Below are 27,037 nucleotides of genomic sequence, written 5' to 3' on the forward strand. Positions count from 1 at the left end.
AACTTAAAATTTCATTCAAATGGACATGCTCAGGAATCTGAAAAAAACCTTACCAACTTCTCTACATTGACACAACCTCCTGACTAATCCTCGTGATTGGAAAAGGAAGAGTTAAGGAATGACTAATTGGGAAGACAGTCATTTTTCTGCTGTTGTTCTCTTGAACCTTTGTATAAAAAAGTACGTTTAGAAGTGTTTGCAACATGCCCTTTGAGGTGAGTATTTAATAAATTGCCCATCACCTTAAGAGCGCTGTTGCCCTAGACACCCTGATGTACTAGTAGAAGAGAAAAACCTCTTTACCTCTAAAGCTCAACAATTACTCCTGATTCCTTTCTCATTCTTTGGTCAAAGATCACTTGCAGAGTAAAGTGACCTGTAATGATGATTCAGGTGAGGGTTTATTTAGAAGTGGTAGCTATGAACAGAAGAAAATTGCATGGTTCTACCAGGTTTGTTTGCTAACTTAATAGCCCTCTTTCCTAAACGGTCCCACTACTTTTGGGGAATGGAACAAAACATACAACTTCCATTAAGTCAGTTGCAAAGCTGAATGCTGGCCTTCAGTTGAAGGAGCTTATCCATCTGAATATAGCATTGTGACTACAATTCTTTTCCCTCCTTTCCATAAATCTTCAGGCTTAGGCTTAAGATGCGGCCTAGATTAATGCAAATCTCATAGCGTACATGTCTTTTTCCACATATCTATTCACCACAAACTTGAATGCTTTCTCGTGTATGCTAAATTTCTATCTCTGTAAATGTGACCTCAAATAGGCTATTCCTGACTCATATGTGCAGAGGAATAGGCTATCAAACTGATGGTCACGCAACACATTAATTAATTTAACTGATGTAGGGAGTGAAATTCAGAGTGAAGCTTTTCATGCCAAAACTCAGCTTTATAGTGAAGTAGAATGACAGAACACTATTGCTTTTCCAGTTGCGGTGTGATTAGCCCTCTAAAGCTCTCTTTTGCAAAAAGTCTAAGGAATAAATATTATTGTAAAGATTCAATAAAATCAACATGAATGAACACATACTACATAAATGAAGGTGAAAATATGAATATATGATCACATATGTACATACATTGCATTATGTTATGCATAAGATAAATATTTTATCCTACCATAAAGAGGAGTCTCTCTATGAAAACTATGATTGTTTTTTTATTACCTTAAAATATTGCAGTTGTTTCTCAGCATTCATTGTTCCTTCATTTTCTTGTCTCAGACAGGAATTGAAGATGAAAAGCTCTGTATCTCTCAGCCACCCTTTCAGCTCTTTGATCCTGACCTCCAGCTGCCTTACCAGGCTGCCGCTTTCAGGCGAGAGCAGGTCACGTGGACCTAACCCACTGTGCCCTACCATTGTGTCTTGGATCTTCTCTCCTAGGGTTTTCTAATGCATCGGATAAAGAAAACATAGATTAGTCTTATGTACCAAAACATCTACAGGTTAATGTGCAACAAGAAGCATCTGTTAGATGACTAGAGATGTGGGGTTTTTAATAATTACTACTAATATCAATGAATTTCATTCATTGTTTCCTTGTTTCAATCAATTTCATTTTTTGTATCCTTGTTTCTCACTTATGTTGTTCTCTCTGGGTCACTGACTTTGCTGGAACCATGATAAATCAATGTATATTAAGAGTAACTATGGACAGAGGAGACAAAATGGCACATAACTTTTTAAAGTAGTTACTCTAGAGAATTTGTCTGCAGCTTTAGATGCTTATGACCATGAGAATTACGGTTTTCTAGGCAGCAACAGAAAATATGATAAGCACTGAGTTCACCAAACTTTTATCCAAGGTACTGTCTAAGTTTTGGGGGAAACACTGAAATACTGTAATATTTTTTGAGGTATGAACTGTCAGATTACAGTTTCCGAACTTGCAGCCCTGAGGTTGTATACAGGAGCAGTTAGGTCACAAAACAGCTGGTTTGCTTTTAAAAGTGGATGAACTCATTCAGATGCCAATAAGCTAGAAATTGCAAAGCCTCAATGTTCCTGAATATCAGGCCAATTATTTAGGCAACTAAATTCAGATTTAAGTTCTCCATGTTAAGCATCCACTTTAAAAATAATGGACCAGAATAAACATTCACCTCTGATCACTAATGAAACTAATTTACGACAGCTTTTCAAAGTAGTATTTCTAATAAAAGAACCACTGAATAACATTTTGATAGTGGACGCTGTGAGCATAATGAATATTCTGAAGAGGCCAGGGATGGAAAGTTACCTTCCTTTTCAGTATTTTGAAAGGCAATCCTTTAACATCACAAGGGAGATACGCTGTTGCCTGTTTCTTCTATGCCAAGCAGTATTTTATCTGACCTATAAGAGGCTGTCAGGCTGACACTTATTATAAGCACTAGATCTGTGTTACTGATTGTAGAATATTGAATATACACTGACAATCACATCCAATAACCTTTTAAACTGATAATTAGCAGTGGTTAATTGTTGTAACATGAAGATACAGTTTTAGGTGACCCAGTATGGCTGTCTGTTGAAAATACATGCTTTAGAAAGTTACTGGCATATAATTTATAACACTGAAGTTAGCTTCCAAAAATAAGCTTTAAAACACAAATAAAATTAGACCAACAGACATTAATCTACTCTGTGACATTCTGTAAATAACGTCTTTAGGAGATCATAACTGAAAAACATGCTTTCTTGGCAACACCCTTCCATTTTCATGGTGCAAATATTGATAATTTGAAGACCCTCAGTGGAATCCAGCGCTAGCTATTGTTTTTATGCTGTAACAAAAGTAGCAGCAGGAGGTGAAATCAATGCCCTTGGAGGGTAGGGTCACAAAAAAGAATTTATTGCCACTTTTTTGTTCTGGAACAGTTTGCAATCATAAATTCTTCATAAACAGAATACTTCAGAGAATGGTCCGTCTTCATAAATATACGACAGAGGACATCAATTTCATTTAATTCACAATTTGTGTCAGCACAGCAGATGCCAATGCCTGCCTTGATAGGGTTGTTTAATATGCAATTGAGACAGAGTAATATTCAGCACAGGGGACAAAATTTCACAGATTAAACTGTACGCACCACTGACATTTCATTCTAATGTATTTCCATTCCACACTGTTCACCTTAGATGAAAGTAATATTAAAAACCATATCCCTCTATTTTACCATTGTTAGAAGTTAAAATCCTTGTCTTTAATTTTTTTCATGCCAATTAAAACGTAATCATGCCAATTAAAACAGTGTGCCTAGTGCCGTTAGTTTCTGCAGAGGTTTTTATTAAATTAAACAAAACTCTATCAAACTCTGCTTATTATTCATGAAATTGCGTTTAGCAGGAAAACTGTAATAGTTACATTTTATTTTTCTGTAAATGCTGAAATTAATGGCAAAACTTAACTCAGAGGTATATTTTGATTTTAACATACTGAGAAGTGAAGGGCTTCAATCTTTTTTAAGACAGTGTTTTTCTAGATTTTTAGAATTATGATCAGTTACTTATCTCATAGTTTTATATCCTACCAGCTCTAATCAGTGCCACTGAATTAACTGGATTAAATACGTTGAAAGTTACAAATGTAAGGCTTCCAACTGAAATTATTTTATCAAGATCAGATGTAAGAGCATAGGTTAATAAGTCCCATTTTTATCAGTAGATTTATTAATTTTCAAATAGTTTTAAAATGCTTGTGGTGATGCTGCAGATTAAAATTAGAAAGTAATAAACTCACTAGTCATAAGGCAACTTTTAACATTTTCTGACAATTTGCACATTTAGAGAATCAAGAAATTAGAAACAACTGTGCTGAACTAAAAAAGCCCCACCCTCTGTAAAATGGCTATTGCATTACCAAATAAGCTAAAGTGACACAAGTCCGTATTTAAAATGCTGTTGGCAGGTTGCATGTATAGCTTATTCGTAATATATTAGAAATGTTTTTTAAACTGAGATAATAGCATGCAAAATTATGCAATGTAACTGTATTGCTAATATCACACATCTATAATTAATCATTTAAAGTAATTTATAAATTTATCTTACCCTTGATTTGAAGTGAAGGCAATTAAGGAGAGAAGTGGATGGAAAAATATATAGTTTGACCTCTCTCTCTCTCAGCTGTTTTACAACAATAGGACAATAGTGTCTCCTGCACGGTGCCATCACTGGTCTCTGAGTAACAGAATCACTATATTGCTTTTTTTGCCAGATTCTTGTATCTCACTCTTTGGCTGAGACCCAGCCCATCATAGCGTGAAATGAATTACATGAAACTTTTTTGGCTTTTGTCAAAAGTGAGCTGAATACAGCAGCATGAAACATATCCTGGCTGTATTCTTAGCTTCAGGTATTCCGATTTGTACTGAATCTGCATATTTGTTTTTGAGCCATCAGTGTGACCTGAAATATGCAGTGACAACCCCACTTTTCATCTTAAGGGTATAGTAAATAGTTAAACAGTAGATGTCTCTAACATGTACCTTCAGAATAAATTCTATTAACATTCACTCAAGCATGACAGTCAGTGTATATCAGATATACTGCATTATAGTTGACTTGGTGCATACCCGTAATACATGGCATATTTTACTTACATTTTTTTATGTATTAAAGAACTAAAATTATTAAAGTCAGACAGGAGACAAGCATGGAATAAAAAAAATCAACAGAAGAGGAAAATACTATGGAGTTTTTATAATAGCATGAGTAGCTTGTTTGAAATGTACGTGGTGAATTGAAAGAGAGAGATATTTGTGCCTCAAATTAGAAATCAGACAGACAGCGTACTTCAACACACAAAAATGTACACATAACCCACAAACAGTAATAAAAATGCAAATACCCCAAGCAGTTCCCATTTTTCATTAATTGAATCCACTTTTTCAAGGAGATCATTTGGTAGTAAAACACCACTTTTCTTCAGAGCTTCAACCTTACTAAGCAGTTCCATCTTTTTTGGGTGCCTGATCGACATTTCTACATTGTATCTCTAAAATGAAAAAAAAAATAGATAATATTAGCTACTGGAAAGAGTTTTCTCTACAAAAAATTAAACTTTAATTCTATATTCCCAGTTAGGATCATTCTCACTATAACATTTTTTAATTTTATTTTTTTTTTAAGCACACAACCTTCTCATGACATATCATAAGAGATTTAGGTACCAAACACGTAGCCTTCTGGGTGACGTATCTATGCAGGCAGATAGCAATTCATTACATACAGTAATATTCACTCACTCACAATATCCACTTGTACAGTAATATTCACTAACACTGTCATCTGAAGCTTGATCTGCCTTTGTCTCTTTCAAGTCAGTGGTATCTTATTTTTCAAATATGTTACTTCAGCAAGTAACACTGAGTCTCTCCATTGAAAAAAAAACCAACAAGGAAATAATGACATAATTATGATTTCTGTACAGTTTATTTCTTCTCTCATTGTGGATTCTGCCTCATATCCGGGCCTGAAATGCTGTTACACGTGAAAATGTGAGAGTGTCACCTTAGAAAAACAATTAGACATAACTCCCTTACAACACAATACCAGTAACTTGATTCTTATTGCTTCAACCAACAGGAGCAGTGAAACAGCACACAAACGAGAACAGCCACAATGCTCATACAGTCCAAGAGTTTCTTCAAGCTGAAACTACCGTTTATTTCCTGCACTGTTATTTATTGCCCCCTCAAAAAAAGGACAGAGAAAACAGGAATAAACCCAGAAGCTTCTTTCAAAATTACTTTAATATGACTTTCTAAATATTTTAGCTGTATATTACTTATATACTCTATACAAATGTATTCTAATCTACAGACACATTGGCAAATAAATCTCTTTAAAATTTGTATTCTCTGAAAACCTGGATTAGGTATTAAATGTAATAGTTACTATAGTGATTAATTATGTTTTAGTAGCTGGTACAGTAAATAAAAAAATAAAATTTAACACACAGGCATCCAGTCATATGCATACCCTACATATAGTTAAGCTAATTCCCTCTCACTCTTATGTATAAAACACTCATAGAAATAGAGCTTCTGATACGGCCAAAAATGCACCTTTTGCTGAAAGAGGAGAGTTCAACACATATTCTTACAAAGGTGTTTACAAGGCATACATTAATTACGCATAGCTATTAGCAAATCGCATCCTAAACATTAAGCTTTCTTTGCTTTATATTCAGCCAAGAAAACTGCTATAGCAGCTCATATTGAAAATGTTAATAACTGGGCTAAGTATAAAAAATTAAACTAGAATAAGGAATGTTTAAAACATGGGTGCTTTTGCCAGATCCAAGAACATGCTCTGTAGGAAAACAAAGCAAAAATACAATTGGAGACAGCTTAAAGAAAATAATAAAGGTGTGAAATCACTGTTTCAGCTAACAGGTCCTCAGCATTTCCATGCATATGTTTGCATATTGTTAGTTTCATATTTTAATCTCTCATTTACACAACACATGCACATCATTTGTATTATGTAAACTTCAGCAAATATTAGTCATTTGTGGATCATAGAGCAAATGTTTTAAATGAGGTGATTTAAACCATTTCTCATTATTAATGAACACTGATCAGGTGTCTGCATATCCAAAATTACATGAATATGCATAGTAAAAAACAAGGATTGTTTATAAAGAACTTGCCTTTTGATACTTGGTGTACTGTGGCTGAGGTTTTAGAAATGTATGACAGTAGCTATCAACCAGGTTTGGCACTAGGGAACTGGATTCGCCAAGAGGCAACACCATTTTATTGGACTAAAATGTTCAACAAGTATGTTTCTTGGTCCTGTATATTGCCTTTTCAGCTAGAATGGTTACTGGAGGAGATTACAATCTTCTTTATGTAATCTGATTTCTATTTAAAGATGATATAGCTGAAAAGGATTTGCATAATTATTTCCATAAGTACATGTAATATCAAGGGGAATCCAGAGTCCAATTTGCTAGGCACTGAAATCCAGTTCGTGCTACTCCCTTTCTTTTGTCAAGTGAATTAATAGACTGAGGGAGTCCTCTAGCTGTGTGACACTGGTGCAGGCACGGCTAGTTAATGCTCATCACCTGTTCTAGGCTGGCAGTCGCTGCCGCCTGGACTGGGGCTGGGTATGTCCCTGGGCAGTGCAGGACTGATGAGGAAATAAAATACATTGCGTGTTTCATAACTTGAATACTCTTGTTAACACAGAAACAGAAGACGTTTCATTTAATTTTGGACTAGATAAAATAATTCAGTGCAGCATAATCCAAATAGTGTGACAGATGTTATAAGAGGTTATTACATTAAAAAATAAATAAGCTAGATTTTATGTACACGGTCTATCCTTGTCATCGTGTAACCTACTGTATAAACAAGCATGATGAAAGTGCTGATTGATAGAAAATGCATTATACTGTAACTGTAAAAGATGAAAGAATTCAGTTCATTAGTAGATGTATTGGTATGTGACTGAGAGTCAGTATTGTTCCACTCCTGGATATTTAACGTGCAGTGTGTATTTTAAGTTAAGGGAAGAGCTTAATGTACGTTCAGAGGTACGGTTTGAGAACGGGTAGCACGAGATGCTATTGCTAATGCTATTTTTTAATCCATTAAACACCTACACTCTAAGCAGTTGCATGGAAAAATTAGCTACCAGCTCTATCAGTGCTGCACAACCCTAGTCTGGTAGGACTACTTAATCCTGTGGTGAGAAGATAATTTAATCTTCAGATTCATTCTTCCCTCAGCTTTAAGTGAGCAAAGGCTGCTCCATTGTGACAGTCTGCGGATGCTATGATACAGATTACTGTTTAATAGACAAAAATGAGATTAAGAAAGTTAAAGTCACAGGTTTCACGCAACAGCCACAATAATAAATAAATGAATAATATTTAATTTCCAACAACACCTGTCATATTAAAAAACTGGGAAAAAAACCCCAAACAGCACCACACTGTAAAAACTGCAAAATATTTACAGCGTGATTAGCTGTGTGCATGCTTGGCTGGTTTTGTGTTCCTGAAGCCACTCAAAAGAAATCCAAAACATTGTTATGTAAGTTAAAGAATTTTGGCTTGTTGGTCCTTCTCACTCAATACGATCAATATTTCTCAAAGGACAAAGAGTGGAGTTTAAAAAAAGGCAGTAGCAGTTATCCGTGAATAAGTTTGGCAAAAATATTTAAAGCACGAGAAGTTGAATTTCAAAACGAAGCAAGTTAAAACCTTACTTCCCCTGATAAAAATGTTTTAAGAAATCCAGGCAGGCTTGATTGAGACACATTTTTTGACACTTTATACTAAACTGTGCTTTTTTTTTTTTTCTTTTTTTTCTTTTTTTTTTTTTTTTTCTTTAAAAAATTATATAAAACATTTTTTGTGTGAAAAATCACACCCGAAAATTCTGCCCAAATGGAGACTGGAACAATGCCTTGTAACAGTGTTAATTGTCACCATGGAAACCAGAAGAATAAGCCATTTTGAAACTGGTATAGAAGGCACACATTGAGCAACTCAAGCATTTTTCAGCCTCCCTCAGTGTTAAGGAACAAGATGCCTAGTCACTGAGAGGTCAGAGAAAGAAATCATCATGAAAGGTTCGTAGATGTGCACTGTCTGGTAAACAATAAAAAAATCTGTACACAGTTAACAACTCGGTAAGGCTGCGCACTGCATCTTTCAGAAAGAGAAACACCACAAAAAGATGATCAGGACTGGGGTGCGGATTCTACCCCTCGAGCAAAACTTTAGGGCAATATTATGCGAACCTTGCCCCTAAAGCTCCCTGGGAATTCTGTTGTTGTAATAAAACTTCAGAAGAGGAAAGAAAAAAAAAAGCCTGCATGATGGAATTCAAAATAATGCTCTAAAAGCACACAGAGAGATTAAGACATCCATTGTAAGACTTTTGTATGGTGCTTCTGTTGGTTATAGTGAAAAGAGACTAGACATACTGAACACACAGTGGAGCTATGGCTACGAAGTACAGAAGAATTAAGCCAGTGAACTTTCTCCATTATTGGAATAAGGGTGTGCTATTTGTAGATGTTCTGCATTCCATCATTCACATACTAACAAAGTATCTTCAGTCAAATGGCACTGTATGATATACAACTGAAATCAGAACTGAGTGACCTGCAATTTTAGTTTTTCCTGGTTTGGATCTTTAAATTTTAAAAACTTGCCTTTAGGGCTGTTTTGACTGCTGCAGACACAAATACATACACATGCATGTTCAGCGTCTGTATGTGCATGCATAGTCAGCGTTGGCACACATTTGCAAAATATACTGCATGCATAAAATTGAATAAAGAACACTCTGCAAGCAAATTCACCAAATAAGTAATATAAATATACATAAACGTATAGTAATGCACATATAGCAATATTTGTCCATCATCTCTTCACACACATTCTCACTTTGCTTTCTGGATAATGTTTGCACTCTTCATGCTAGGCTTCATGGTGGCCCCTTAGGAAGCCCATGCCTAATGCCATTCAGTGATGAACAAAGACTCTTTTTATTCCAAAGTCCAGGGTCCAAAGCTCAGCTGTATACAAGCAAAGTGAAGGAATCTGCTAGAGGCCAGCCTACCCTTCACAATAGCTCTTAATGCTTCTACCTTTTTGGTACTATCAGTGTGAAACATTTTAGAAACCGTCCAGAAGCTTGGTTATATTTCTTACGCTGTCAATAGCACTAGAACCTCTGGACAACATTCAAGATCTGGGCTGAGCGATCTGTCTAGATAAATAGCAGTTGCTGTTTCTTGCAAACTTCATGTATTTCACTATTAGCAATTTATGGCAAATAATTGCACAGGGAAATTATAAAGACTCCTACAATTGTCCTTGTAAATTAATAATAGGCTTTCTTGATTGGGATAAATTTGCTGCTGAGCCTTTGGAAAAATTAAAAAGTGCAATGTCATTTAAAATTGCCAGAACTCACACAGCAAATTACATCTGAGGTTAAGAATCAGTTTTTCCTCTTCTAGTTTATTCCATTTGCATGATCTGGAAATCATATTACATTGGCTATGTATTGTTAATTGGACATAGATTGCATTATCTTTAATATAAATCAACCTACAAATATTAAAATGAATTGCAAATTCTCTAATAGAAGATCATAAAACAATCTTTTTTAAGTATCTCCCATTAATAATTTAATTCCAATTATATCACTCAGAAAACTCAAGGAGAGTGCTAGCTTATTTCCATTTGCTTTTTTCCCCTACAAATAAGCACAATAGTACAATATGTATTTGTGCGAGAGTGCATGTGCGTATGGGTGCATGCCTGTAAAACAAAACAAATCTTAGCACTTTCATCTTAAACCCCTGCAGACACCTTGCTTTTTTGTTTCAGAAAGTAGCAAATGTGGATTACACCTCTGCTATGCTTTCCTTTCTGTGGCAGCTAGAGAAATAAACACATTGAAAGAAATATTAAGTAACTTCATGAACTAAATTTTGCCTACATTAAAAAATTATGCAGTCGGTACCCATTGTTCTGCCTTTTTTTTTAAGGAAGGTGATCCCAACCCTTTAAATTTTACTATAAATGTAATATCTTTTTGAAGACTTTGTATGCCCTTTAATGAATTTATATTAAATATTTAATACTGTTTAGGGCATATCCACTACTACCAAAAACAGTTATATTCCCAGCAGTCCCACTGTTTCAGGCAGAGGGCTTGATTGATCCTCCTAGCCTGAATTGAGTAGAATGAAAAGAAGCAGTTGGAAAATAGCTGCAATCATTTAATGCAGATGACCTCTGACAGGCTCACAGCTCTTCTATCTGAACAGAAATTTGCATGGGGTCTCTGTGCAGAGGAACAATGTAACCTAAATGGTAGACAATCTTTATTCTAATGAAGTGGGTGTCAAGGTCAATGTAAAACTGCAATGATAAATGGTGCACCACTAGGCAAGAGAAGTTGCATAGGCATTGTAGTGCTTTCACATTAATTGAAGGCTGAAATGCACTGAGTGAAAGCACAAGACTCTCTTTTCACCATAATGTGTTAATGCACAAATGTTTAAATGTTTTATTCAAGCCCCTAGCCTGTTGGCACAAATCTTATTGCAAACAAAAATACAATAGTTGGCCAATAACCAGAAAAATAGAACTTTTTATTAGCTTGCCTTATTTCTTGAATCCCTAACAACTTCCACAATCTACTCAGAGTACCAAAAGAATAACAAGTCTCCAGACACCTAATGTAATTCCCATGATCCTTTTTCTATTTAGGATATCTGTCTTTAATTAGTTCCAAACAAGCAAGCCTTTAGACAGCTCTTCATTAGATACCATTCCCAATGAACGAACCGCGAGAAGAAAAGTCATGCTTCAATATTATTATTTCCTAGATTCCAAGTTTTCTTTTAGTATATAGTTAACATCTCCAGGTGCCTTTTGTTCTCGGTAAGAATTAGACCAGTAAAACTGGGTTTTGTAATGCAAAGAGTTGTGTGCCTAGAGTGGGGACTAAACTACAATCTGTTATTGTGGCTTTGTCAAAACTGCAATACAACTATAATTATAGTACTTCATCAGTCGATCAAGCAATTTGTAGAAGGCAGTACATTTTGTCTTATAAAAATGAGGAGGACAGTAAGCTGCTTTTTAAAATCCTGAGCTGCTTAAGCTTGTTAAGGGTATATTGTTTGCTAATACACTCATTAGCAGCCAAGCATTTTAACTTCATCAATTAAACGGGAAATGGTGTTGCACCATTAGTTTCACAAAATGCTAAAATACAGATAGCAGTCTACAGCTAAGAATTTTAGAAAATTTATTTTCACCCGCAAGCTGCATTATACACTTCAAGCCGGTTTTTGTGCAGCGACATATACATGGGGGGGTGTGTCTGTGCATGAATGTAGGTGGTGAAAGCCCTGCATATAGTTGTGAAGCTAATTATATATATACACATATACACCCACTTAAAATTTCCCAAGTCCCATAAGGATTGCTGCTAAAGCACAGCATCGTTTCTTGACACCGATGAACATTTACTCATCTGAGTAATCCCAAGGATGACAGAAGTTTATTCCTGTGAACAACTAACAGCTCTCCTGGATAACTAACGGGTTTGCAAAATGGACGATAAATTTTGAATATTTATCAGCCTTTATAGTTTTAGGCTCTTCTGTGCAAATATATGTTAACAATACGATTACAGTTATTAGACAAGGAGCTATAGCTTGTTACTAATTAAGAGGATCTGCAGTACTTTCAGTTTCTGGGAGGCTGTGAGTGGCACGTACTGTACAACGCCGTTTCTATTTTACAACTCGCCTGTGCAAGGGAATTTTCCATACGGAGATCAGTCTTCAGGATATTGCAATTCAGAGAATAAACTCCAGTGGAAAAAAAAAAAAAAGTATAGTGTAAAGGCAAAAAAAAAACCCAAAACCAAAAAAACCCCACCACGTTACTGATGAAACTGTTTAAAAAACTGTACAGCTTCATCTGTGTGTGATTTGTCAGGTCTGAAGCTTTGACGTGCCCAAGGGGCAGACCCCAGCGGGGAGTAGGCTGCAGAGCTAAATAGCTGTGAAAGAAGTCTTAATGTAGGATGGAATTCAAACTAACCTTGACATGACCTCGGGAAAAATATGCAAAAAGTAAAATGAATGCACTCTGCAAGATACATCCTAATTTTGTGGCCGAGCTGGTTAGTTTCACAAACATAACTGGGACTCTAAAAGCAAAATAAAATGCGAGGAAAAAGGGGAAACTTCGGAATTCAGAGTGAAAACTTAAGCGGGCATGGGGTGTTGCTGTGGAGGCATATGAACCATTTGGAAACAATCCAAATAAAAACCAACACTGAACAATATTGTTGTCAGCCTGTCTATTCAGGAAAATTGTTTTTTTAGGTTGAATATAAATGACACAAAGCCAAGATTACATCATTGCATTACAAAGTCTGTTGTGGCTTTTAGCCGAACAAGCCCCATGGATCTACTGGCTGATGGCAGTAATTCAGTAAGAAGTTTTAAGGGTTTCTCTTTTTTTTTCAGCTTCGTTACTCTAAATATAGAGGAATTTTGTTTAAATACTGAGTATTTAATTTTTTTTTGATCCACATGCCTGGGTTTGTTCTGCAAGCTTACTACTTGATACAAACAATAAAAATTTGAGTGGGTATATTAAGTCTTGATTTGGCTTTATTATGCATTTTGCCTGTCTTGCTCAATGTTCAGTTAAGCAGGAAGACATCCACCTTAATATAGCAGCCAAGAACTGACTAATTCACTAGATATATGGAAATTTTAATTGAGTGTCAACTTGTGTTGAAATTCAATCCCAGTACCTTCAGAATGCAATTTTGTAGCAATACCAGTTATTTACTACACTATTAACCAGATTTTAAATATAATTAAATTTCTAAGAACATATAGCCAAAATACAGCAGTTTGAATTCATATAGCAAGGGTAATCAAGTATCAGGTGCATGAGATTCCACTAGGTCTAGAAACTGCCGCCCATCTACAAATAAAGACAAACCCTAGCAGATGATGGTGGAACATGGTCCCACAACACAGGTTATAGCGCAGTTCAGGTAAGGCCACAGAGTTGGTGCACTTCATGTTATAACAACCTATTGATCTCATAAACTATGAGTTTTACTGGGATCTTTGGCTGATATACGAAGGAATTTCTGAGATTTGTCTTGTATTGCTCGCAACAATGCTGTTAGAGCTTTGAGGGCTTTTTCACACCTTGCACCAGAGGTGTGACTTTTGGCACAGACTAATACAGATACAACCTACAGACATGCTTAACATATCACATGTGGATTTAGATTAATTTACATGTATTTATTTGTCTGGAGAATAATTGATATTAAATAAATAAAAAATAGTGCTCTTTAGGAATTAATAACTACTATACCTTTGGGTTAGTGTTCAGGTATATTTATTGAGGAAAAAACCACAGAGTAAGGGAGATTCCAAAATACTGGTGTAGATTGCAGTTAACCCATTACTGAGCAGAAAATGTATTTGAAGGCAGGGAAACTGTTTGGCCTGGAAAAAAAAGTTGCAGCTCCATCCTTGGCTGGGTATTCTGAAATGCTGACCCTACATGTACCAAATCTCATATAGCTACATTTTTACATTTACATTTTTACAAAATAAAATACAGCAATGTAAGATTATGGAGATTTTTTGAAGAAGATAATCAAAGAAAGTAATTTATAACCTGTTATCCTCCCTTCTGCTAAGCTGTGCCTGCTTCTGCAGTATGCACGAAACATAAAATTGGAACTCCTCTACACAAAGATCTAATTCCAAATGCACCAACTATTGTCAGGCCGTGTGTTACAGGCATCATTCTATTTTGAAATGGATGTTCCTGCCCATTTATCTTTCACAGACTGGCTCTTCTGAAGTCCTTACTCCATTGTTACTCAGCCAGAATGCTAATGGTGGTCAGTAATAGCCTCCCATGAGTGAAGTCTGACTGAAAATCGACAAATAAATTATCCTCCCTTCTAGCAATACCTACTGGGATATGTTTGAGGGTAGAATATCTCTGGATCCTTCTTCTTCTTACCTATTTGCTATACTGTTTCATGGAAGAAGAGGTTCCCCACTGCAAAAAGAGCCAAGTGGAAATCTAAGTTCCACAGACCAACAGAGGCAGAACTCAAAGTCTCCACCAAAGGACAGGAAAATCCACAAAGATCAGTACATCCACCATTTAAGGCATGGTGGCTTTAGTAATCCACGTCACTAGACCTTGTCAACTGTCAGAAAAGAAAATGATCCCTGGCCTGTGGTGATACCCCTGCAATCTCTGCAGGCTGGTGAGAGACCTCAAGTCAAGACCAGACAGAATCTGCATTTAGCTTGCTCAGTCTCTAACCTCAGAACATGTGGATGTGAGTTCTCATGACCTGCAGTATCTAGGGGGACAACATGTTCTTTAAAGTATTTGAACTTTTTTCTACATGACAGAACTTATACCTGTTTGAGGGCCCATCCAGGTGCTGATCAGAAAGGGTGTTGACAGCAGATTTCTCAATCTGCCCCAAAGTTATAATGAAAAATGTCATTTTTATTTTAAATGCACATCTTGTACTGTATTAAGTAAAGTGAAAGCTAATAGGTTTTATAATGTGCTATTTGATTTGTTCCTTATAATTTCCCTTGAGTTATGTCAAAGTTGGCACATGCAGCAGGTCCACTAGGAGTGCTAAAACATCTCCACTGACTATCTAAAACACTGGCAATCACCGTAATTCCTCTTATACAAATACCACTACAAGGTACTGCATCAAAACTATTGTTAAAACATGTTAAAAAGAAAGTTATATAGTTAACTACTTATTATCATCTCCAGACAGACATATCCTGAACCATTCAAAAGACATAGCAGATAATAGCTGTTCACTTTTCCAGTACACATTAATGTTATTAAAACAAAAGGAAAAATTTGGCATCCCAGTGCCATTATCTGTTAACAGTAGGCTAATCTCATTTTATATTGAATTTTATAAATTCTTAAGAACTCAATATTTCATTTTTAATATTATTCTAGGAAAACCATAGTACTTTTATAATAAAGGAAAAAATACTCTCAAGTCGAAAAGTTATTTTTATGATCAACTACAAACCGCTTTCAATAGCAAATTTATAAAGGAACTGCTGACACAGCCTAAACTATGGCTGTGTGAATGCTGCAGAAACAGCTATTTCAGAAAACATTTTTACATTACGAGAAGTCCAACTTTGTTTAAACCTGAACTTATTTTTTTACAATAGCAAGTAATGTTAAGAGCATGCTGAAAATGTTAAGGCTAAGTGTACAGTGTCAAAATAGATTGAATCTCTCTGAAAACTGGAAATTCAAGCTTTTTAAACATAATCCAGATGTTTGGCTTTTAATCATATTTCAAGAAAGAGGAAACTCATGCAATACAAAATTCATACATGCATATTTCATTAGTGCCTTTCCTATCACTGAATTAAAAATTTCTAACATATGTTTTCCTCAAACAGATAATGTTTTAAATTAGAAGAGTTGGCAAGAAGTTGTACACCTCACAAATGTCATTGAATTATTTTAACATGGAAGAAAATATTTAATTTTTACAGTATTAACAGCTTTGCTAGCAAATTCTACAGCAATGATCATTTTTTGCCTTATCGATAGGAAGCTCAATAGTCCCTGAAACTAACTAAGTGTATAAAGATGACTGAATAGCAAGAACTAGCAACTAGCCTTCTTCAGAATATCTGAGACTGGTAACACGCTGACGGACCTATGGGTGTTTAACACAGATGCTTTGTGTCTTCCTCACTGGTGATCGAAACAGCATAATGCTACTATGAAGAAGCCCAAGCAGCTTCTTCAAAAGCCAGACTACCTTGAAGGTAGAAAAACTTCTTCCAAGATGTATTTCAATTCCAGAACACTTAACACCACTATATTTGCTGAATGATATTTAAAGGACTGTATCAGTGTGGTCATTGTTTCTAAAAACTAACATATATGATAAATTATAAGATTTTCTTTAACCTCCAGAGTCTTAGAAAATTAGACTCTGAGTCAATTTCTAAAAATGGACTTTCTGAATGTAATAATATCTTAATATTTTAAATAATTTAAGACAGACAAAACCTAAGCAATAAAAATGAGAGGAACTATCACACATATAATGGGAAAAGAAAAGGGAAAAAGACAAAGAAATCCTGCTTCTGCCACCTGCGTGTGACATTGGGTTTGTTCTTTAAGAGCCTTGTAACTTCTGAGGAGTATGTCCAGTGTGATGATGAACCACCAGGAACAGAAATATGCACTCTGTGATGTGATGCATTCTGTGATGTGATGTGATGGAGTGAGATGTTACTATGAACTTCAGTTCTGCCCAGAAATGTTGGAAATTAAACAATGCAGGACATGCTGAAAGCCAGTCTCTCTGTATCTCCAACAGCTGCTGTGCCTAGGAGAGATACTTAGCCTCTTTCCAAATGGCCACCAGCAAGGATATCCCTAACGCAGCCTTTTACAGGCAGGCTCAAGCTTGCCATTCCTATGCTCCAAATAGTTGCAGACTTGCAAGAGTCTTGTGAAGTGGAGAAATATTATTCTCCATTTAAAATGGGAAACTGAGATACAGAAAGACACCATGTCTGTTGTCAGGGAAGATCTCTGATGTGGGAACACAAGCCTTTTGAGATCTGCTCCAGCATTCTGCCCAACACAATATATTGTCTGAGCTCAGAACTACTTAACATTGTTTGCTGCACACTAGACTGAAAAAAAAAAAAAATCAATTATTGTACTTACGATATATTTTAGTCATTGTAGAAAATACCTCAGCTCTAAACTCAATAAATCTTGATTTCTACAAGACATTTAGGAACCAACACTAATAGTTACCTTTAAAAGAATACATGAATGCAGTGACACTGAACTCATTTTATCTACTGAACAACTAGCGAGACAGAAACAAAAGAAACTTTTCTTCGGTTTCTTTCCATTTCCCTGATTTCAGGTGTCTGTTTTCAAGGATTTATGCTGCTGCTAAATGTGAACTCTGTTATTTGCTGGCATGATGAAAGCTGAAAGCGTCTTCTCATCTCTAATGGCATTCTGCCAAAATATTCTCTGACAAAACTTGGGCCGATTCACAGATCTGAAGTTCAAGAAATTGTCATAATCTAACCTCACCACTTGTATAAAATGTGCCATACTCTTACCTTTTCTTCCTATATTAAGCTCTCAACTTTCTGGCTTAGAGAAAATCTTTTGGTATTGCATCCAGCCCTGATTTAAAGATGCAAACGATGAAAAATTCATAGCATTCCTTGGTAAGATGATAAATAACCAGCTTCCTTCACTGTTAGAAACTGCATGGCTTGTTTCTAGTTTGAATTTGTTTAATTTTAACTTCCAGATGTTTATTGTCTTATGCCTTTGCCAATAGCTTGAATGCCTGTGAAAGCATGACGTTGCTACAAGAATCAAACATGAAACCAGATGACTTGCACTGATCTCAGGTTAACTCTGTTTGGTGTTCCTGGGATTACAATTTATAGAACCAAAACATAGAGAAGACAAACAATTTTTGCAGAGGCTGGTGAACTCAAATACACATACTTTGGGCATTCTTAAGGCTTGATTCTTCCTAGGGCTGTCAGAAAGCCAATTTCCAATAACTTGGCACTGATACAAATGAAAAAGAATTTGTGCTTATGGACAATATTGCCTGTACTCATGTTTTGGCTTTTACTTGTTAGGTTCTCCTGGTTCACTTAGAGATTTTTTCCTGCTTCTGTTCATGCTGGAAAGGATGATGGGGAGCAGGAGAAAAAGACCATAGTAGCAGATGAAGTGGATGACATCAATGAGAATTTCACCCACAAGGAGAGTATTTTCTAGTGCCTACCACTGACTGCTCTAGATTCACTTTGGAAATTGGAAAGTTCAATGTGAAGTAATCTTGACAGACCAGGGAATCTGCCCCTTTGTGTTTAGCATTTTGTAATGAGCTTCTCTGAAACCAGCACACAGCATAACACCTGTATATTAATAGAACCTGTCTTTCAGCAATTAAAAAAAGAGTAGTTCTGTAGAGATACTGCAATGAAACCGTAGAAATGGATTTTAGAAAAAAAACGCACAAGTTTTTGTTGACTTATGTTGCCTCACTGAAATGCTAATCTCTATGCTCTAAGCAGACTGATAAACTGGTGACTATAGCATCGATATTCAAATCTATATAACAGTTGCAATGTCAGTGGATTTAGAGACTGGTAAGTTATTGCTATTTTCATGTCTGAATTCTATGTAAAGAAGATGAAAAAATCATGTCTTGAAAACTGGAAAAGATATGCATGTATCTGAGAAGGAAAGAAATGCTTCAAAGGACCGCAGTAGCAGCAAATATTAGGACACAAAACCAGAAGTGAAGTAATATGAAACAGATTCAGGATATTTTGAATCTACTTCAGCTATAGCGAACACTAGGGAACACATGAACTTTTGTCTTTCTGGCATTCTCTATAGACATTCTGGTCTTGCTTTCTGGAAAGCCTATCCTGGTAACCATGCGTAGCTGTCTGGCAGTTCAAATACGAATTGGAAAGATCTGTGCCCGTTAAGACAAGATATATGCTTAAAGTAATGTGTATCGATGTCTTCAACTTTAACTGTTGTCTGCCTGGTTAATAGGTGTTTGTTATGCTATGGTGTATATGTAGGGATTTTAGTACTTCCAAATGAAGATGGAAAAAATGTAAGAAAAAAACTGAGAAAAGGATGAGGAGGAAAGAATGAGATCCCATTGCTTATTCTGTGTTTTTCAGATTTTTGAAGGAATACATTCTATTGAAGATATCAGGAAAAATAAGTGACTCCAATTTTTATGGTGACAGAACCTTTGTGAATGGTATCTGCACTTCAATGACATAAAGTGGTTTCACTTCCTAGTTTAAGTGGCTGTACTTCTTAGCTTAACAATCATTTTATAATAATTAGTGAGAAATATAAAAATAAAAAAAAGTATACCTTGTTGGATACTCCACGTTCCTAACAGTACTAGGTTACTTTTTTCAAATCTACATCTGAGTCAACTATTTGAGGTCATTTCATTAGCTATTATGCTTGAGGTATAATATGTTGCTATAGAACTGAAGTTTAAAGAAATTAAAGTAATGAATACATATTTTAGAACAGGCCATAGAGCTTTTGTACATTAAGCGGCTACACTAGCACTACATTAACCCTATTAAAGGTAATTTTTCCAGCTCATTGGTGATTGGCATTTGGTACTGATGTTTGAAGAATTGTCATTGCATTGATTTTATTCTTTGCCTCTTTTAATAAAGTGTGGAAGAAATGGCAGAGGCAGAAGTTAACTGTCCTTTGGTAAAGCCATTAAGCACTTAAGAAAAAGGTCTGAATATTTAAACCATGCAAAAATCTTTAGGGGCATTATATATGTTTTTAATTTTGAAACATTTCATAGGCCTGAAAAAGTCCCACTAGTATGAATACATTTGCATTTGATCGGTACAACAAAAAAGACCAAGTTAAGATTACGAATGCCACACCTGCACTCCCAGAATAACGCCATCTAACAACAGAAGTTTTAATAAATATTATTGTGCACCCTTCTCCAGACGTGAGTTAGGGTATATCCTAACAACACAGTGTAGTAGGCCACCTGGTGGTCAAATCAGCTAATTATCCATTTTAAGCGAATACAAAATTAGAGGACCATGCAAAGAAAAGATAAATATGAAAGAAATGCATAAAACCTCACCAACTAAAGTCTATTGGAACTAATGTAAGTATACATAAAAGAGAGTGTTTCTTCATCTTATCTTAGGTTTTCCAGGAGCGGTCACTGCTTGAGGCAGGATACCAAGGTTGATTGAGTCATGTTTTCTTCTGTTAAAAATGAACAGTAGCTAAATTCCTAGGCTTTTCCATGCCACTTGATACAATAAGGTTCCATAACAGGTCAGTCTATCACACTATACCCCTCAGCTCCCTAGGAAAGACCAGAAGACATAACTGGTTTCCAGGAGCTTCCCTGGGAAGCTTGAACACAGGGTGCAAAAAATATGCTGGTCAGCACCACTACTTAAAAGGATGTAGGAACTAAGACTACCATGCCCACAGATCTGGATCCAAATATCTTATAGCCATACAAAGCAATGACAACAGGCATCAGTGCAAGCTATTGTTGATGCTGTACATTCAAACTCACAAAAGAAGTGGATATGAATTGTAAGGTCACTGCTGACTAGTGACAAGGAGCTGAGATGCCTGAACAGATGAGTTAAGGTCAAAACTTCAGAAAGATCCTCAACTGTTGGATGACCTGACAACGAGGGATCAGAACATGGGAGAGTGCCTGGTTTTGAGATTTACTCAATCAGAATCTGCTGGTGTTAAAATCTGTAGTGCTGGGGTAGCAAATTCTGGCCCCGGCAGATTAACTAAGCAAGCTAAAAGATATAGCTAAAAAAAGAATTCAAAGATGCAGCAGTCTGAAGAACCTGGAAAAAGGACCATATGCTTCAGGAGGGAAGAATTTAGAAAGCGCCAGAGAGCAAAGCAGTATGCAGTTGACTGGAAATGGTGGGTGTTCTGTGCTATTTTTAGCCTTATAAAACCATAAATATCAATATAAAGGCCTTTTCTCATAAGACCTCCACATTAAGTTCTCAAAGAAATCATATGCATGATCCAAATGGTCTATGCTGATTTTAATGAAACCAAATGCCTAAACCATTAGATCTCCCATCACTCTGTGTCTCCCTGTTTGGAGGTTACCCAGACAGTGAAGAAATGTTCAGAATACATATAGGCACCCATGAGCACAACAGCTTTTAAATGATGTGCAAGTTATTATAGTAGTATATTTCTAGTGACTGGTTTGAAGGGAAGGAAACAGGGGAAATTGGTAGAAAATTCATTTTCTGGCATGAATTCCCTTGGGTAAAGTGAAGGAAATATAGTTCCTCACTGTTTAAACATGCAGGGACAAACCGGAAAATTTTAGCTACGGAGGTGAGCATGTCTCAGCACCAAGGTCAGGATTTCCTACCTGCTGGTTTACCATGGCAATGAAGAGTACTGTCTGTGGAAATGGTTAGTACACAGAGAAAGAATATCCTGTCATTCAGTTAAGAAATACCTTGTGGGACACATGGTTTTTAAAAGAGATGCAAAAAGCTCCTCACATGTATCCCACCTATCCCCCCCAATAAGCAATTCTGCTTGCTGTTGCCTGTTGCAGTTCGCCAGCAATATTCTACCTCCCTTTTAATCTAGCTTCTAACAGGAAGAGTTGAATTTTAATTAATGTGAGCCAAACAGAAACATTTTCCATGAAATACACATTTTATTGCTTAACATTTTAATACTCTGAGTAGCTCTGAAATGTGCCAGGAATAGCAAAGCTCACTGATTTAGCATTTGTACTGTTAGACAAAATACATGTATATAGATATGTATCTTACAGACAACTGAACTAAATGAAGATATGTGTCTTTAAATAACTATATTCTCTTTGCATCTATACTAAGTTCCTAACTATGTTAATCTGCTTTTATGGAGGACTCAGTACCGTTCATTATTTTGTAGAGATACATCCAGCACTTGAACTGAGTTTAAAAAAAAGGTGGGGTGCCGGTCTGCCTACAGCTGGAGGCAGCAAGTGGTGTCTGAAAGGTGAGATACTGCCCGTCAGGTAACTCGTGGTACATTACTTCTGGAAGACAAGTGCATTGTGCATGTGAAGGGAGCAAGATGCACTGTTGCTTCTGGGCAAGATAGAAATTCCTAGTTTCACTGATTTCCGAAACCAGGGCTCTCTGGGGACCACTGTTGGAAGAAATGGTGTTTTCATTCTTACTTACCCTTACACTCATTCACTACTTCTACCACGGTGTGGGGAAAAATGATAGAGGAGCTGCTACAGGAGCTCTATATCACCAGGACATTCTCCTAAAGCTCTGCAATTCTGCAATGGGGATACTCCACTTCTTTAAAGTGGAAGACCATAGCTCAGTCCCTTGAAATAGTCTTCCTATTTAAGGACTGGTATCTTTTTTTTCCTCCTCTCCTCTTTTATTTGCCCTTGGTCCTTTAACTTCTTTTTCTGAGTCGCTCTGTATTGACCATGGCAAAAATCCATAGGCTTTTGCCAAGTGTGCAAAACATTTGTATAAACGGTTGTTCCTCTCTGTGAAAGACTGGACTGTCCTTTTGTCGAGAGTTCTGCCTGTTTCCTGAGGGGCTCCTGGTTTCTTATGGCCAGCAGTGAAGTCCTTCAAAAATCAACAGATGCCACCCAGAGGTGACTCAGATTCTTTCAAGTTTTCTGCATTTAGATTAATACTCCTGTCCAGGTTTCCATTTAGGAGTTGCTTATGCATTGCCTCTTCTTTGACATTTCTGTTTCCTATGTTTAGATTGCCATCAGCTAGCTACTCACTAGCGGAAGGGTGCCTAGTCCATATTAACTGGAATACCTCTAGAAGCTCAGACTGATGAGCATAAAAGCCTACAGATACTGACAAAATATGCAGCAAAACAGTGGCTATGTTGTTCATTCAGATCAATACACCAAAACATGTTTTTGACATCACAGTGAACTCTGTTGCCCTGAAAAAAATCTGTAACATGTCCCAGGCTTCCAGCATTTTGTTCAATGATTTTGGGGTCAGTTTACTCCAAGATTTTCTGACCATTAGTAGATCGTTTATCCACTCTGCATTACTTTATGTGGGTGCATGGTCTCTGCTTTGCCACATTGCCTTTTTCAACAGTTTTACTAGACTAACAGAATTCCGTTTTGGTGGACTCTAGCGTGATTTGTGGGGTTTTGTGCTAACTTCAATTTAACATCTAAGTGCTTGTCTTCTTCAAATATGTTATATTCAGCTAGAATGCTAGGGAGCAATCACAGTGACTCTCCTGTTTCTTTGAGGTACTGCTTTGAATATTGCCTTCCAATTGAAACCAGAGCTTGTACAGACCTGTGGCCACAGGTGGGTAGAACTCTTGTAAAGCAACTATAGCAAACTTTAAGTGATGACACCCTTTATTTCAGGGGTTCCTTGTTGACTGACTGCATTTATCCACTGGTCTCATAGTGATTTCATTGCACATCTGCAGTGCTTGGTTGCATCTCCAGTCTAATTTCTCTCCTTATCAGTGTTGCACTGCAGCTGGCTCCACAATCCAGCTGGTATCAAATTAGTCATTGATCTAATAGCATAGTTGCAAATATAGCAATTGAATGCCTGGCAGCCTTCTGCATTGCCAGAACACTGAGAATCTTTAGATCTGCTTATGTCACATTACAGATATCTCCTTCTTCATTAAAACCTTAAATTCTCAATAGTTTCAGACACTATATTTTAATTTCAAACGTAACTGTAATATTCAATCTGTCTGCCTGGCTCTTTTTCTCAAGAACATTTTTCCTTCTATTTTTCATGTTGCCTGTTACACTACATATGTTGCACTAAAATGCCTAAATTTTCAGCCAGTCTGCATCTGCCCTGCTTCATGAGTTCTTCTGACTTACATCTATGTGTGTGTTCTGCTGTTTCTGTTTTGGCACTTCTCTGGATAGTTCGGATGCTGTTTGGAGGCATATATTAGATTGGCTTTACTCTAATGTCTTCCCTGTGAATGGCAACTGGGTATTTCACAAGCGATCCTGGGGAAGAGACACAATTAACAAATGTTTTATGTCTCCAGTTACACATGGGTGCCCTAGTTCCTGGCACCATACCATATCCTCTTTTGCTTCTGGTACTGGTTAAGAAAACCTTTTTATAACTTTAAATTTACTTAGAATTATTTGTATCATTCTGATCAATTCTTTTTAGAGACTAAAACATTGTTTCTATTGCCTCAAAGCTAAGCCTTTTTTGTCTGGAGTTCCAGTTTTCCTGGTGCTCAGAGTCACTGCTATCTATGTCTTATGATTTTTAGGTGTTTTGTACTGGGGTAATCACAGATAGTTCCTTCCTTTCTAATGTGACTGTTGCCTCAGATCTCATATGCTGCATTTGGGGAAAAAAGATGGAAGAATTTAATATTTCTAGTCTTAAACTGGCTCTTTATTCACTCCCTTGATCGGCTCTTGAACTTTGGCAGGCCCAGGGAGCCCAGACCAATAGTCTTCATCTGCAATGAAACCTGGTCCCTTGTGTCTAATCCTCTGGGCACCATGAGTTAGCTACCAATCTACCGTGTGTATTCATGACTTGATGATGAACTGCTGTTAGGACATATTAAAAAAAAATCATCCCATATGTTTATTAAAACTGAATCAAGTACCTATCTTCATACCCATTCTAATTTTTAGTAGGTATCTTGTGAATTTTACTCTCTACTTAGCAAGGAAACTAACTGCACAACGACACTGTAAGGCTTATACAGCACAATGGCCATAGCGTTTAACCATTATGGTTAGAAAGAGGAATGGACAGAAAAGTCCCTAGCTCAACACAGAGGGTAGGGTGGAAAAGAGGGGTGATCTTCATCACCTGCTTTATTCTCTCTCTTTTTTAAAATTTATTTAACTATTACATGTTTCAGCCTCTGGCGTAAACACTTTACATATTCTAGTAGATAGCTAACAAAAACAGACACCTAAAAACCATAAGTGAAAATTAAATCGGGTTGAAGTTCTAAGAGTAGAATTTTTCTTTGACCCAAGCTGAAGTAATAAGGAAACTAAATATCTTCAGAAAGAAAGCTTTTCTATTTTTTTTTCTGAGACCTGGGGGGAAAAAGGCAAGAATCTTCCACACTCACACTGTGAGGCATTTGACTATTGACTTGCTGGAGAAAAATGAACCCTGATTATAAATTACATACGCTTACTGAAAACCCAAAACAATAGAAATGAACTTTTTGAGACAACAATGTGGGATCACATGAGTAACTACTTCTCACCTCTGATGGTGTTTATTTGATCTCTCCACACATGATAACAAACTAAGAGATTCGGGGACTTATTGTTCTTCCACCTGCATAGCAGGCACATAGTCCTCCTTGATGAAGGCCAGCAAAAACCATGTATGTCAGTCTCAATACATCATTCAAAAAGGCTAATGTTCATCTTTAGAAAGTTACTACCTGAAAAACTCTAACGGCAATTCTGTAGCTATCATCTCCCATTTCTAAGAAAAATCAATTGGTAAAGCAGAGATGATCAAACTCCAGTGCAATGTCTGTCAAAATCTGGATGCATCACAGCAGGGTTTCAAACAGGAATATTGCATAGGCATGACACAATGGTACTAAAAACCCTTCTTTTCATGATAACTGAGAGTCAGTGAGAGGTAACGGCCGAGTGAGGCTGATCTTCATAACCTCTTTATACAATCAGTGGAGAGAGAGATAAGAGAGAAAAGGTTTCTTCTGAAACTATTTCAGAGTGCTTAACTTAAGCTTGTGCTCTGAATCACCCATTAGAGGAACCTCCTCACGGAGAGGCTAGTCTACTTAGCTCCCTCAGTAGTCTAAATTAGTTGTCACAGATGACCCCTTCTCTCAGTGTATCACTGGGGGAACTACAGCTTCTCCATAGCCTTCCCTGGAGCCTGTGACAGCCTGTTGCTGGTCTGCTCTGTGACACGGCTGGAAGATGTCCTGCACATCAGTAACAGCACCCGTCATTCTGCAACAACGGGATGTGAAGGGTACAACTGCTGTCTTTCCCCAAAAGCATCTCTCCATAGAGCCAACTTTAACATTTATAGTTCATGATCACTGCAATTCTATAGCAACCATGTCATCTGCAATGCTAAAATATCAGCACCCACAAGAAGTTAAGAACCACAGGCATTTCTTACTGGCTGCAGGAGTTGGCTGGAGCCTACCCTAGGGCCCCATTGGGCCTGATGCAACTGCAACTGCAATAACTATGAATGAAATTGTAGTGATCATTTATTTTACCTTGTTAGAAGGAGAAGTTAGCACAAAATGCTGTAGCTATTTTTAGTACAACGTATCAAAAATGTATACACACAATGTAAAAACATCACCTAACCCTAAGTATGTAAAAAGGTTAAAATATATACACAAATAAATATTTTATGTTGATATTTTACGTATTTTCAATATATAAATATAATATGTAATATAAATTTATAAAAATAAAAATACAAATGAAATATACATACAAATAAAAATTCAGGAGATTATGAACTGGTATAGTTCACTGCAACTTAGTTTTTATAATTTAGGTATGTATGCATTGAATGTATTGCCACTGCAAGTTTATTGAGATTTAGTGAATTTGGGTTTCTTATAGAAAACCTGCTAAAAAGGTTTTCTGTGGTCATTTGGGTTTTGTTTATTTTTTAAAAAGAAACATCACAGTATCAATTATTTATGAGGTATACTGATGAGGAGTAATTGGGAAAGAAAATAGTATTTCCTGTATTATGTTTATGAAGCAAAACATCATTTCCTATGAGTTTAGAAAAAAATATATTTTCTCCTGGAGTATGAGGTGAAAAAATAGGAAAGTGAATTAAA

At 36.4% G+C, this 27,037-nt stretch overlaps 1 protein-coding gene across 2 annotated transcripts in view; it reads right to left on the minus strand.

Annotated features, from left to right (window-relative positions):
- Positions 1 to 27,037, minus strand: part of AKAP6 (A-kinase anchoring protein 6) — a gene marked incomplete at both ends in the record, with an annotated part of 226,240 nt that overhangs the window by 41,469 nt on the left and 157,734 nt on the right. For both annotated transcript variants that reach the window (XM_082318955.1, XM_082318954.1), the window contains 2 exons: positions 1,180 to 1,404; positions 4,847 to 4,993. In XM_082318955.1, coding sequence (XP_082175081.1) covers positions 1,180 to 1,404; positions 4,847 to 4,993 — 372 coding nt within the window. The remainder of the gene's footprint in view (positions 1 to 1,179; positions 1,405 to 4,846; positions 4,994 to 27,037) is intronic.

Source organism: Platalea leucorodia (genome assembly GCF_965183815.1).
Source record: "Platalea leucorodia genome assembly, chromosome: 7".
In the NCBI taxonomy this organism is placed as follows: Eukaryota; Metazoa; Chordata; class Aves; order Pelecaniformes; family Threskiornithidae; genus Platalea; species Platalea leucorodia.